Here is a 14,979-nt window from a genome sequence, read left to right as displayed (position 1 = left end):
GTTTCCACACCTTGTCCTCACACTCTACAAATTCTGCATTCCTGGTGTCCAGTTCTTAGCCCCATTTCTCTACCCCAATCTTTGTTCACTGAATCATGTCAAGGTTATCTAGCAAAACTTAAAAGTTCAGTAATTTTCCCAAATAGTGTTCCACTAACAGCAGTTTGTATAAAGTCTTGCTACATGCTCCTGTGGAAAACTGCACAGCTTATGATTAAGTGAAACCGTTATTAACAGACTTAATGAAAACAAATAATAGGAATCTCAAATTAGAAAGTTATATCATTTCCAACACATCCCCCCTTTATAAGAGACCTTATTTCTTTTAGGACTACTTCCTCTTAAGTCATTGGATATTTAGAAAGACTTAAGACACTAAAATGCAATAATTCCTATTAAACTACTTAGTAAAACTTTTTGGCAAAACTTATACTATTTTAGATCCAGGGCCATTCTATTTTGCCAGCATTTTATCTTGGGCTTGTTATTCTGGGGTTACATTAGAAAGGTCACACATTTTGTTGCAGCAACTATTGGGATGCTTTTCTCTGCCAGCCCTTCAGCAGCTTTATCTGCCAGTCGGTTTCCTACACTAACTGATGTATTTCTTAATGGATGAGCTTTACAATGCATGAGAGCTTCTTGGGCTGGTGCCTGAACACTTTCTAGTAATTGTCTGGTAATGTCTCCACCTTTGACAGAGGATCCTTGTGCTGAAAGGAGCCCTCCTTTGTTCCAGAGAGCTCCGTGGGCAGGTACTGCTCCAAAGGCACGGTTAGCATTAGCCCATGTGTTCCCATTCTTCCCCTGAGACAATTCCAGGCTGCCATAGACTGAGCAGCTCAGCCTTGTGTGCAGAGGTGGTAAGAGGTAATGGGACGGCTTGGATTGGGCCCTACTGCACAGCCAAACTTCTGCTTTCCTTTGCTCACAAAGCTGCTCCCACCTGTGGACAATTCCCAGGCCGGATCTTCTACCAGAGGAACTCCTCTGCTGGAGTGAAGCTGCTCAGTCGTTGGAACACAGGCATGTTGTGAGGCTTCTTGACTTTCTGGTACAGATTCCAGGAACGTGGCTGGGTGCAAGGCAAAGGAGTTGTTTGCAGTTCCCCATCATCCTGCTCCAACAAGACAACTTGATACTTCAGCATTCGACTTGGGGGTCACCAGTGGCCTCCTTTGTGTTCTAGAACAGAGAGGACCAAGGGGGGAACATGAGCAGTCGTTATCTGGCCCATGGTCCATTCGGGGCTTCTTGGATTAAAGCGCAGCTCCTGCTCCAAGTCAAAGGCAGTTAAGGGACATCCCTTAACTTACACTGTCCACTTGTTTGGAAAAATATCTTATGGCCCTTTTCCATGTGCATAACCTCTGAGCTAACACCCGTAGTGCAACACGTCAGTGCTCATGAACAATCTGCTCAAGAGGCTTGCTCAAGTCAGGTAATGCCTGTGCTGGGCTGGCATTAGAGCTCTCTTGGGGTCTCTGAAAGCCTCTGGCATTCTGGGGTCCACTGTAGCACCTCCTTGGTGTAGCACCTCCTTGGGCGATTCTCAGGGTCTCATATAAAGGTCTTACCCATACGCCAGAATTAAAAATCCTGAGCCCACACCAACCACCCATTCCTAGAAATATTCCTAACTTGCAAACAGACCTTGGCTCTGGAGTTTCACAAATCCCCTCCACCCTTTTGGTTGCAAGGCTTTGCTGTCCCTGGGAAATGAGCCTCAGGTAGATTTGGCATTAGGGCACTTCTTTGACACTTTGGGCCTTCTTCTTGGATACCCTGTAACTGGCTAGTCTCAGAATGTTCAGGAAACTTAAGAGTCATTTCAATGCATCCAGCTTGAGTTCCATTAGCAATTAAAGTATCACCTGCATACTGCATCAAAGGGGTATCTTCATTCTCCTTTTCCCATTCTGAAGTGACTTCCAGAGCCCTGGCCAGCTCTTAGAACTCCAGCACCCCACCAGCAATAGGGAACTGCCTGGGTATGGGGATTTACCAGAGACAGAACCTTTACAGCCACTTGCTCTAAGATGCCAGATAGAAGCCACATCAGGAACCAGGCAGAGGAGAAAGCTGTCTGTCTAGATGTTCCACAAGGAACAGCTTATTCCAGGTGAAAGGAGCTCACACAAAGAGCCCCAGGCACTCCTGTGCAAGGGGCTTTGTACAGATACAAATCAGGGGGTGGATACAAACAGCAAACAAATAGGGAATCCTCAGGGGAGGAGTGAGGGGATTACATCAAGCATCTGGGGCCAGTTGGGGTAGGAGGGTGCAGAGGATGGCTCACATGCGCCAATGGGGCTTCCAGGAGTAGGGGGATTCCAAAGGGATGTTGCGAACAGGGATTGGCCCGAGAGTTAAGGGGCAGAGAAGGTTCAGGAAGAAGGGGCTCGGTTGCCTTGACAGGCAGGGAAAGAGCTGGAACAAGGGGTGGAGAATGACAGGAGGGACAGCTTTGAGGGAGGGTAAAACCCAGGAGTAAACCATCTCAGGGAGAACATGAGGGCACGAGGACAGAACGACGCACTTAAAAAGGAATCAATAAGATAAATTCAAAGCGCAACACCGTACCTCCAATTCTTTTGTCAATTGGTTTTTGTCTTGGGGTGTGTCGTGGGTTAAGACGGAAGTGAGTTTTTTGGGAGGTTGTGGTCAAACCAATCAGTGCTTGGATTTGAATATTGGCACCTGGTCTGGCCACCGAAGGTATGGACCACCTCTGAGAACACAGGGGGTTAAAAGCAAGAACTGCCAGGAGAACTCTCTCTTAGTTTCAGTCTGTAAAGGAGCTCAGAGCTCCCCTGCCCAGCCGGGGCTGGCTGGGGGAGGGAAGCCATGCGGCCGGGTGAGGTAGGCCGGAGCCTCGGGCAGAGGAGGGGAGTGAAGGCCTTGCAAGATGGAAGGGTGGAGGAGACTGAGAAGCATCGGGCCCCCCTCCTACCCCACGGGAGACAGAGAGAGAGCGAGCCAGTGCCTGTGCTGCCTTGGAATTCGGTATCATGGACTGGCAGCACGGCCGGCCAGAAGTGGGGGATGCGGCGAGAGAAGGTGCCCGGCAGCTGTGGGAGTTCTGGGCAGGCAGAGGCCCAGATTTTAACCCCTTTGTAAAATAAGGGACACCTTACAAATACTGATCCTCCTAAATCAGAATGAGGAGAGAAAGATGAAGTATGAAGAAATGGGCAAGTATGAGGAAAGTTGGTGCATGTGAGAGATGTCAGAAGAGGTGAGAAGAATCCTAGGTGGGAAGAGATGATGGATTGGCCTTGAGCTGGACTCTTTCTTGTATGGCCATGGACAGACCCATGTTCTTCCTGTGACTCAGAGACTGTATTTAGGGGGAGGCAATGCGTTGGAGTCAAGAGTGAAGCAGTGGCGTGAACAGAGACGGCTGAGGAGGGTGTGGGATGCCCTCTGTCTCCAGGAGGGGAAGATCTCTGTTCATGAGGCCGCTCGGCCCCAGGGGTTTAAATTTGGGGGGGGCTGGTGTCCTGAATTTGAGAGACTGCTGCTTTTGGAACTGAGTGGAGCATCCTTAAACGGGGAACCCTAAAAGCAGTCCTGGCCCATGTGCAGTGGTGAGAGCACTGGACATGGAGGGAAGAAGTCACGAGGGCCGATGTTCTCTGGGTGGTGCCACGAGTGACACGGAAACACAAGAGGTTTCAATTGTGTTTCTGGGGGAAGCCTATGGTGCAAGGGGGGACTCCTCTCTCCCTGATGGATTTGAGGGTTGATTATTTGAGGGGTGATGATGGACTGATTATGTGAGAGATGGTGATGGCCTGGAAATCTATGGTGTTATTTCATTCTGTGGAGAAAATGGAGGGGAGGAGGAGGAATGTATTTGGAGGGTTTTCATTCTTAGTTTTGTGTTTGTTCCTTTTTAGATGATGTAATTAATAAATTTTGTTTCCTTTATTCCTGAGTTGGAGCCTGCTTTGCTCTGTTCCTGATCACATCTCACAGAAGCCACCAGAGAAAGTGTATATTCATGGAGGCACTGGCACTGTGGCAGAGTCAAACCATGACAGGGTGACAGCATGATACTGTGTCTCCTATTGTCTGCTTTATGCCCAGACATGGGTCCTGTAACTTTAAGCTGGGTCTGAGAGAGGGGTGCAAAGCCAGTGAAATTCTTTTGGTGTGGTTTTCCAACATCCTGCCCCAGGCTCCCTCAGCTGTGTTGTGCAGCACAGACAGAGGGAGTACATCTCGGCTTTCAGCTGGCTTCTCGTTTCTTTGACAATGGCAGAAGTCTTTCCAGGACTGTGGCTTCTTCTCCTGGAACGGTTTTTGCTTTTCCCTGGTCTGAAGCACCAGAACATCGCCGGCAGCCCTGTGCCTTGGCCCGCAGGGGAGGCCCTGGGATGCACATCTCGGCTCTGGACTCGGGAGGAGCCGAGCCACGCCTACAGAAAGAGCTCTGAATCCACCAGCCTACCCCACAATGAGAAGGCTTGAATATCTAACGTTATTCATTCTTTTTCCCATGCCTGCCTCCACTCTGTGTGTTAAATAAACAGCTTTTTTCACTTTCCTCCAAAAAAATTCCTTGCTGTGGGAGGGAGGGCGTGCTGAAACCTGTTTTCTTTAGAGGAGATGTTTCCTCCTAACTTGTCTCAAATTGAGACATTTCTCAAATAATGTGGGGTGATTTTTGAACCCTGGAGGAAGAACAGTGCACCTCAATTGGTTTTCATGGCCCGTCAAGGAACTTTCCATTCGAGTTGACTTTCAGTTTCAAGGGCAATGCAGAAAGAATCATCCTTAACATCCACAACAGTGGACTCATCAGTTTCCTTAACTGAGGTGAAGAGTGTATAAGGACTTGCTACCACTGGGTCTCACACCAGTCTCACACTATTTCCTTGACAGCTCTGACATCTTGTACTGGCCTGTGTTCCTTAGTGTGTGCTTCCTTTACTGGCAGGAGAGGAGTCCTATATTGTGACTCACATTCCCTTAGTGACCCATCTTCCAAAATTTAGCAATTCATTCTTCTAACCCTCTTCTACCTTCTAACTTCAAAGAATAATTGTTCTGCCTGACCAGTCTTCCATCAGGCTCCAACCGAATCCTTACTGGTTCCAGTGTCTTGATTTCCCTGGAATTCCATTGGTGCACACCAACACAGTGACAGTGTTTTCCCCCTCCTCCCACCAGGGATGTGCAGGCGGGAAATACTTGTCCAGCATTCCCTGCTGAACATTCTGAGCATGCCCTCTCTCAGCCTCTTCCCCCACTTTTGCCATTACCACAATTCCTCCACCTGGAGTTAACAGTGTGTCTGAACGACCTTCCTAAAATCCCAGGGCTCTTTGCCTTGAACTCACTGGATTAGGGCATCAGAGGATCTCCCGGAAAAATCTTTGGAGTGCACTGGAGTCCTCTCGATCCCATCAATCCATGGAGCAAAAGAAGGAGGAAAGTTCCACCTGGGCCATTAGCAACTGTCACCAAAACCAGGATAAATGAAATCCTCAAAGACTATCCTTTTAGTTTTGGCAAGTTGGGCGTTACTTTATTCTTCTCAGGACGAGTGGAGCGGATAGTTAGAGCCACACACACAGAAAAAATTTTGACTTAGTTATCTGTTTTTTGCAAACAAAGGAATCAATGGTCATCCATTCTCAATGCCATCATTCTCTTCATTACTTTGCATTCTAACTGCTGTTGGGCTTCACCCATGGAGACTCTCTGCCCTGACCAGCAGCAGCAGCAGGGCTGGCCCGGAGGCAGAGCCACAGCAGGGGCAAGGAGCTGAAGGGGCACCAGGGAGAGCGGGGAAGAGAGAGGCTGGTGAGACAAGGCCCGGCCTGTAATTTTAAAGGTTTTTATTAACAAGATAACTTAACGCTACTTAACTAATTATATACTAACTTAATACAACTAAAATATCATCTTTCTGATGACTGTTGTTACAGGCGTTTCTCGCTTCGGACAAGATGTCCCAGGTCGAGGACTGGGTGATGAGTCCTGTCCATGTGGCTGGGGGCTGTTGATGTCCGGCAGGACTGGAGAGGCTGGTCGAGCCCTGGGGCCCGTGAGACCTGTTGGGGAGCTGTTCGTGGCTGGTGCTCTCGTGAGGCGTCAGGGCCTGGGGGTGAAGTGAGGGTGAGCTGCCACAGGTGCTGGCCCCACCCACCAGAACTCAAGCACTTGTCCCACACTGGCCATGGCCATTTTCCCACCTCACTCCAGCTCCAAGCTCAGTTACCCCATGTACCAGTCCTCCCAATCCATTCTGCCCCTTCCTTCTTACCCCAGACGCAAAATACCCATGCCACATTAGCCAGATCTGCACACAGAGCCTTATTCATTCTACAGCCCGTACCCAGCAGATAATCAGCCCCCTGTTCATTATCCCCCATGCCCTAACGGGGCCATACCTGATGCGTCCTCTGTCCTGATTGCCATACGATGCTGGTCATTACGGCTCCTGGAGATGTGTCCGTCACTGGGCTGCAGCAGGGTCACACTGGGCTGAGGAGGAGAGGGCAGCTGGCTGCAATGCAGGGCCCAATCCAGCATCCCCCAATGAACCTCCCAACCCAGGTCTCCCTGGGAACTGAAGGCACAGATTGCCGCTGGATAGTCAGCAATGCCATCAAGCCTCAGTCGCCATTCTGTGTCCCCACCTTCATCATGCCTACCTTGTTGTGGAGTACCAGGAAACGCTGCAGCTCTGCACTTGTATATGGAGAAGCCTTGATGTTCTGCATGGTGGAGCTGCGGCTCTGATGGTCCCCAGAGCTCTGCGGCACACGGGGGACCCTGCCATTGACCAACTGCCTCCTGTGGGATGGGGCAGAGGATCCTCAGTGCCCAGCCCTGTGGCACCCTGGGCACCACCCTGCTGTGCCAGGGAGGGGACGGGCAGTGCTGCCTGCAGGGACATGTCCCTGCCAGCTCCTGTCCACCAGCTGCAGGAGCCCCAAGCCCATCCACCCGGCCGGATCTGCTGGCTCTGTCCCCACAGCCAGGTGTGCTGGCCATGGCCATGGCAGGTCCCTGTGCACAGGACACCAGCTGGCAGGAGCTGGCCTGTCCCAGCTGCAGGGCTTGGTTTTGGGAACTCCTTTCACAGGAAGCACACAACTCCCCACCAAGCTTGAGCTCAAATTGAAAACAGACACAGCTCATCAGATGTGCTTTCAGCAACCTTGGGACAGAGATGTGGGTGAGACAGGGCAGGGCAGGGCAAGGAATGCAAAACCCCCCAGACGTGGGGCAAGCACTGGCCCTCCACAGCTGCCTTCTGCTCCCTGGCTCTGCCCAGCCCCACCAGGCTCCTCTCCCCCAGCCCAGGTGCAGAGCCCTCCTTGCTGTGGCAGGGCTACGCTGCACCCCAGGAGCCAGGGATGTGTCCTCAGGGCCCTTACCTTTGGCTGTGCTGTGGCTCCTTGCTGGGGGGCATTGGCTGCAAATACGGCAGTGTCTCGGGATACCTGGGGAGGGCAGGAGTCACAGGGGTGTGACAGGGGACCAAGAACCTGTTCCTGTTAGAAGCGGCACCCACAAACCCATGGGATTGTACCCCATGGCATCCCGCTGCCTGTAGCCCTTGGGATGAGTGCCCACAGCCCCTGCTGATGGGCAGGGCTGCAGAGGGGGCTCCCCACATCAGCCCCTCCCCAGCAGACACTGGCACCCCTGTGCCCAGCAGGGTCACTGCTGGCACCCATCTCCCCCATGCCAGCCCCGCTGCCCCCATGCCCTGGTGCTACTCACTGGCCAGGAACCTGCACGGTGAGCATGCGGTCACAGGACAGGCACGTGAAAGGCACTGGCAGCTGCCTGAGGAGGGTGAGGGAAGAGGGCTGGCTGAGCTCCTGGGGCCACAGCCCTGCAGCACACAGGCAGCAGCTGGCGGGCAGCAGCCAGGCGCTGGGCAGCTCACGGCACAGGGTCACGGCGTTTGCAGGCTGAACCGTGGGCTCTTGAGCCTCTTTCTCCCCATCCCCAAGGTGCTGGCTGAGGCCAGGGGAAGGCCACAGGCACCCATGTCACCATCGCAAGCAGCCCCTGCAGCGCTTGCAGCCCCTCTCGGGCACCAAAGTCCCCTGTGTGCATGGCAGGAGGGCAGGGCATGATCCAGCTCTGGGACACGGCGTGTCACAGCCCTGCCTGGGAGGAGCAGTTGCCCTCTCCCAGCCTGGCTTCTGGGAGCCTTTGCACCCACGGCCCCATTTTGCTTTGGGAGGGCTCTGTCCTGCAGGTGCCCTCTCCTTGTTCTTCCTTGCCTGTGTGCAACCTGCCGCTGGTGGAAGGATAAGGTGCAGCGGCTTCATCAGCTTCCCTGAGGTTCATTTAGCAGCAGAATTGGTGCCGTGGCAGGGGACCAGAGGGGCAGTGTGTGGGAGAGCTGGAGGGAATGGGACCATCACTGTCCCCAAAGCCATCAGTGTCTCCATCACACTCACTTCTTATACCCAGCAGCATTTTCACGCGACAGCCTATTCTCGAGCTCTTCCATGTTCCTGTTCCAGGAGTCCTCCAGGTGTTTGCGGAACGTCTTCAGCTCCAGGCGATCCAGCTGTGAACAGGTGCACAGCCTCAGCCAGCTGCCCCAGGAGGTGACATGGAGCTCTCCCGAGAAAAGCCTGGAGGGGGATCCTCAGAGGGATGCTGTCTCAGGCTGCCAAGTCCCAAAGGTGCCAGTTCCTCAAGGTGGGGACCAGGTACCCCTCACCTTCTCTTCCATTGCATCACTGATCTGCTGCTGCATCTTATTCCAGTGCTGCTCCTGGCCTGAAATCTGGCTCTGCAACTCCTCCATCCTCTCATCCAGCTCCTCCATGTTCTCTTCAAATTGGCTGCAATTGACTTTGCTGCCCAAGGCAGCTTTGTCCGCCTTCTAGCAGAGGGGAAGAGCAGGAGAGCGGTGGGGAAAGGGATGAGGAAGGACAGGCAGGGCCAGCGTGTGTGAGGGGAGAGGGAGGAGTGCTTCCCCCAGGCCAGCATGGCCCTTTCAGGCTGCTGTGGCCCCATTTGCCCCGTCAGCCTGGTGAGCTTGGTCCCACCATCTGGAGGGTGAGGGACCCCCTGAGCTCAGGAAATTCTCCCTCCCCACACCAGTTCTGCCCCCCATCCCCCAAGGGCAAGGGGCATTTGTCACCCTGCCCGGGAGCCCCTGGGCTGGTACAGAGGCCCCTCTAGACTGTACCATGTGCATTGCTGCCAGCATGTCCTGCTGATCTGCCTTCTCCTTCTGCAGCTTCTCCAGAGACTGGAACAGCATCTTTCAGCACAGAAAGGAACTCATCACACCACAGTAAGGTGGTGGCATACTGCAGGATGTAGAAGCACACCCCTCTCCCCCTGCCCAAAAACCTCAAGGGAATGCACTTGGGACCAGCACAGTGCTGTGAGGAGGTCAGCAGGAGATTCCTTGTGATCCCTGAATGGAGTCGTCTTGGGGGATGCTCTGACCAAAAAGGGGTTTCAGCCACCTACCGTGATATCCTTCTGCTTTTGTTGAGAGTCCTTCTGGAGCATCCCTGAGGCAAGGTTGAGTTTCTCATAGTCTTTTTGGATCTGCAAAAACTTGGCTTCCATTTGCTGTCTCAGCTCCTGATCCTGCTCCCGGGATGGAAGAACATAAGGTGCTGACCCAAGGGGGGTCTGTCTGCTCCACAGGGGCAAACACACATGACTCAGTCAGTGGCCATGAGCCCACCATGTCAAGAGGACATTTGTATCAAGGCTTTAATTACTGTCCATGCCACTGACTGGTCCAGGCCAATTTGGGCAATTTGGCTCTCCCATAAGATTACAGCAAAGCACAACAGAGCATGAAGATGTGGCATGGAGCTGCAACAGGACCGTGCCAGGAGTGGTGGGAGTGCTCCCCCAGGACCTCACCTGCTCATTCAGCTGGTCGGCTGTCTCATTCAGCATCTGCTCCAGCATGGCATTCCTCCTCTCCTGCTGCTCTCCCATCTTCTGCAGCTCACGCCTTGTCTCCTGCCGCAAAGCCCTGGCCAGCGGGATGGGGGCAAGGGCAGGGTTACCCCTGCAGGGCTGCTGGGCACCTTGTGCCCACAAACCAGGATGCAGCCAGACCATCTGGGCTCCCTTGCAGCCCCCCAGGGTATGAAACCCACTCCTGTCCTCTTACTCAATTTGCTGAGAGATCTCCTTGCTGCTCTCTTCTTTCCACTTGGCTGTATCCTTCCTCAGCTTTTTAAGGTCTTCCTCCAGCTTCTTCATCTGGAAAGGACAGTGACAGTAGAGTCAGGGCCCAGCCATCATGTTGTCCCAGCGTGTGGGCCCTTTAGCTGCATGGGCAGCCCCACGGTCCTCCACCTGGGCCTGAGGCCCTGACACCAAAAACTGATTGTGGAGCCACATTGAAGTTCCCCATGAGAGCCCAAAGATTACATGACCCAACAGCTCACTAAGGCAAGAGACTCCTTAAGCTTCTTTATGTCTCCTTCCATGAGGAGCTGTGTTGTCTTTATCTTGTCAACCTCCTCACGCAGATCCTGGATGAGAGTCATGTCCTAGGAGAGAGCAGTGGTGGCAGTGAGCCTCAGGGAGGGTCAGTGGGGACCCGCAAGCCCTCGAGCCCTGCTGTGGTTTGCCAAGCACTGGGGACAGTGCAGGGCCAAGCTCAGCCAGGCTGGCAGGGCTCTGCAGGCAGCACGGTCCATGCATCTAGCAGGGCCAAGAGTGCTGAGCTTCCAACCAGCAGGGCAGAGGGTACGGGCTGCAGTCTCAGACCCAAAACTTGCTCCCAGCAGCAGCTCACCTGGTTCCGTGACATCTGGACCTTGTTCAGTTCCCCTGACAAATGCCGCTGGCCAGCCTTTAACTTTTCAATCTCCTCGAGATGCTCGGAAACCACCAGGGTCTAGGAGAAAGCATTGTAAGGGACAAGTCACTGGTGAGTGTGTTTTGGAAATATGACTTGAGAACCACAGTGGTCTGCACAGACCTGTGTCTCCTGGAACTTCTTCAGGTTCTCTGCTATGCGGGAATTTTCTGCCTTTATCCCACCAATCTCCTCACTAAGAACCTGTGAAGCAATTCAAGAATCAGGGATGTCAGAGGTGATGGCCAGGGCAGCAACACCCCAAAGAGCCCCACCCTGCCACGGGCAGCCCATGGCTCAGCCAGGTGAGCAGGGAGAGTCCCAGTGCCACCTGCCCCAGCCGGGCTCAGTGCCAGAGCACTGAAGCCCATCCAGACAGCAAAGAGCCCCTGCCAGCGGCTCTGCCAGGGCAGTGAGGGCAGAGCCAAGCACGGCTGTGTGAGGAAGCAGAGAGGGGCTGTCTGCTGGGGGAGTGCCCAGGGGCTGGGAAGAGCCTCTACCTTGGACGTGTGTTTCTTATACTCTTTCATCTCCTTCTTAAATTCTTTCACTTCAGCAGCCACATCAGCAAGTGAGGGGCCACTCAGCTGGCCTGGCCACGGCTCCTGGCTGGTCAGGTACTGCACGTCCAGGTGCTCCAGCACAGCCTGCAGCAGTTTTCTCATGGCTGCAAACTGAATGGCCCCCTTCTGGGGTGTCCCAATGGCGAGATCCAGCATCTGGGAGAGGCTGAGTGTGTCCAGGGATGTTGCCATGACCGCACACACTCTGTCCCTGATTTGTCAGACGCCTTCCTGCCCAGTTGGGTCTGTCAGGGATGAGCAAAATTGGTGACAAATGGGTTAAACAAAAGGCGTGATAGAAGCAATGAGCAAACGTGATAAGGAAAAGGATGAGTAGCCAGCAGGCTCCGTCCTCCTACCTTGTCCCTTGCAGGACTGGAACCAGGGTGCTGGTGGCCCTCCTCATCACAACACCCGTTGCCAGGCAACGCACCACTCCACTCCTGGTAACCAGTGGGTTCCAGACTCATGAAGTCATAGATTAATGGAGCCTTGGAATGGCTGGGGCTGGAAGGGACCTAAAAGATCATCTCGTTTCAGCCCCGGTCAGGGACAGGTCAAGGAACATTTTCCGCTAGACCAGGTTGCTGCAAGTGCCACCTAACCTGGTCTTGGACATTTCCAGGAATGGTGCAGACTGTGGCAAGGCATCACCATGCTCACAGGGAAGAATTTCTTCCCAATATCCCACCGATCTCTCCCCTCTCTCAGTGTGAAGCTGTTCCCATGTCAGGCCCTTGTGCAAAGTCCACCTCCAGCCCTTTTGTAGTCCTTTTATTTGCCAAAACATGCTCCAAGGTCTGCCAGGAGGGTACAGCCTCATTGTCTTTCTTTTTTATCCGTTGAAGATGTCTGTTACACCTAAGCCAGTTCCTTCACTGCTGCAAACCCAGGGCCAGGTTTGGAGCATCCATTGGGATCAGCCTTTGCCAGGGAAGCAGTGGGGTGCTGTTCCTCATGCTGGGGGTGCAGGAGGAGCCCCGTGAGCCCCTGGCTGAGCTGTAGGGTTGTTGGGGCACAGACTCCTTTCTCCTCAGGAGTTCAGGGCAGAGAGTCTCTGTGGGTGAAGCCTTTGTACCATTTCCTCCAAGTCAGGTTTTATGTCAGCTTGACAGTCCATAAAGAAGACAATGAAATCATTTCTCCTGCCAATGTCCCCAAGATTGTGTGGGAAGACAAGCCAAGTTCTTCCCTTGAACACCTGCCATCCACCCCCACCTGCCCCTTTCCAAAACACGCTCCGTTCACCCCTTCTCCTTCCTGCTTCAAAACTCTACAGCAGCAACCTTTGGGTGAGGGGATACAGAGCTGACTTATGAGCCGGCAGAGGAAATAAACCATCGAGGACTCTCAAATCGGCTTTCAAGCATTGGGAAACCTGACAACATGGAAAGGGAATATATTTCCTGCACGCTGACCCTGTCAGCCACCTTCTGCTCTTTCTTTGTCCGACATGTGAACATGGGAGACGCCTGCAAATCCTCTCTGGCACATCTTCTTAGCTTTAAGGTCTCTAATCACTATTGCCTCCGTTTGTTTTTTTCACCCTTCATGATTTTCTCTTGTCCCTAATTTCTTGAGCTGTTTATTGCATACAATATGAGAAAGAAAACCAGTATCAAAGGCACTGTCTGCAGTAGTGACCAATGAAGTTAATCTCCAGGGACATGACAAGGCTTGTAATAAGCAGCACATCTAGGGAAAAGTAGAGCAAAGTAAGTTCATTTCAGTGCTGTGTTGTTTATTGCTCAAATATGTCTTGTAAGAGACATAGGAAGATGAAATAAGAGCAGTGAAGAACAACAAGAACAAGAAGTGAACAATGAATGATGAACATGAAATAAGAACAATGAATAAAGAACAATGAAATAGGAATAGGAAGTTAGAATAAAAAAGAAGAACCAATAATTTAGAACATTTATACAGAACATAAATTAAGAATGGAGAACATGAATTAAGCTGGCTTGTCTGCCTTCTTCACTTTTTTCTTTGGAGGCTCCATTCCAGCTGGAGACCTTGGCTGTGGATGTTGTCTTCTGTATGGGTGAAAGAAGGACAGGATGGAGTTAATTCAGAGAACCCACTCAGCCTGCCCAGCACAGAGGGCACTACAAATCCCTCTGTGTGACCAGCCAGGGCAGAGCTCTGCGCTCCAGAGGGCATTTCCACAGGGAGCAGTGGGTGAGTACAGGGCAGGGAGTGGGCGCTCCTTGCCAGCAACGGGGAGAGCAAAGGGGGAGCAGCTCGGCAAGAGGGAGAGGCTCCATGCTCTGGTTCTTGCACGCTGATGGGGAGCAGTGGCACCGGTGCCCTTCAGGGGCACTTGCCACCTCTGAGCACCAGCTGCTCATGCCCTGTCGTCTGGCTCAGCCCAGCCAGGCCCCTGCCCCAGGGACCAGGAGTGAAACTTGGCTCACGCAGTCGTTGGCTGCTTTGCCCTGCCCAAAACTACCCCGTGTTTGACTTGTCCACAGCAGATCCAGGGGGAAAGGGCAGGTTGTCGACCCCTCTGGCAAGCAGGGAGCAGGCTGATGCTGCCCAGCATGCTCGGTGCCCTCCTGCAGCTCACAGGCTGCTGTTAACTGCGGTGCTGGTGCCACGGGAGGGATGGTCACATTTCTTCTTTTCTTCTTGTCCCTTTCTACCAGCTCAGTGTCTTCTGCTCCTTGCTTTCCTGCTCATTTTGGCTTCACCAGGCCGTTTTGTGCACACACAAAGCCTAAACATCTTCAAGAAATCTCCCTCTAGTGCTTCAGAGAGTGTTCTGAAGGAAAATGGTAGTAGGATCCCAGGACATCAGGTGTTATGTGCACATGTACAGTACCCAGCCAGCTCTGGGCAGGGCAGCAGCATGCACTGTCCCTCGCCCTGGCCCTGCTCCAGGATGGACAATGGTGGAGGTCACCTGTCACCGAAATTCAGGAATAAAAATTAACAAAAATGCAGTATTCAGAATCAGGCATTTCTTTATTGCGAAGCCCAACTACAGCTGTGGATGCAGAGGTGAGAGCTCCACCAAAGTGCAGGCATGGTTCCAGATGGTGTAAGTATTTATTACCCACGGCATTTATTTATTTATTTCTTTATTACCCATAAGCATTTATGACACGTTCTACTTTAGGTGTCCACAGAGCCCCATCAATACCTTGGGCCGCCTTGATTTGTTACTGCGCTCTCAAGGTACCACTGACTGCCACATTAACTGCCATGAACTGGCCGAAGGTTTTATTGCTGCACGCCATGGTGAGTGAGAAGCATGCCTGCAGTGTCCTTTCTCCCGTCAGAGCACAGACATTCCTGGGTGCTGGGCTCCGTGCCAGCCCCGGCACACGGCGCTGCTCTGTGGCAATGGGGACACGGGGAAGCGCTGCCCGCCGTGCGTCCCCCGTGTGTCCCCCCATGTCCCCCTGTGCTCCCCCGCCTAGGGAGCTGCTCTTGCCCGGCACGGCCGGGCCCAGCCGCCGGGTCTCGCCGGCACTGGGCAGGATCCGGCGCAGGCTGCGGGACACGGCGGGGCTGCCCGGCTGGAAAGGAAAGCAGCTCCGGCTGCTGACAGGAGCTGTGGGCAAGGGGCTGCCGCAGTGC

General features: G+C 53.1%; 1 protein-coding gene across 1 annotated transcript; it reads right to left on the bottom strand.

The window, feature by feature from the left end:
* Positions 1–6,614: 6,614 nt before the first annotated feature.
* LOC135283849 (glutamine-rich protein 2-like) lies at positions 6,615–9,103 on the bottom strand. The gene is made up of 5 exons (XM_064394973.1): positions 8,708–9,103; positions 8,439–8,551; positions 7,747–7,812; positions 7,398–7,463; positions 6,615–6,810 (listed from the first exon to the last, which is right to left on the bottom strand). The coding sequence occupies exons 1-5, from the start codon at positions 8,813–8,815 to the stop codon at positions 6,630–6,632; spliced, it is 534 nt and encodes a 177-aa protein (XP_064251043.1). The 5' UTR covers positions 8,816–9,103; the 3' UTR covers positions 6,615–6,629.
* Between the last annotated feature and the right edge of the window lie 5,876 nt (positions 9,104–14,979).

Source organism: Passer domesticus, chromosome 19, assembly GCF_036417665.1.
Source record: "Passer domesticus isolate bPasDom1 chromosome 19, bPasDom1.hap1, whole genome shotgun sequence".
Lineage (NCBI taxonomy): Eukaryota > Metazoa > Chordata > Aves > Passeriformes > Passeridae > Passer > Passer domesticus.
This window is presented reverse-complemented; position numbering and strand designations above follow the sequence as displayed.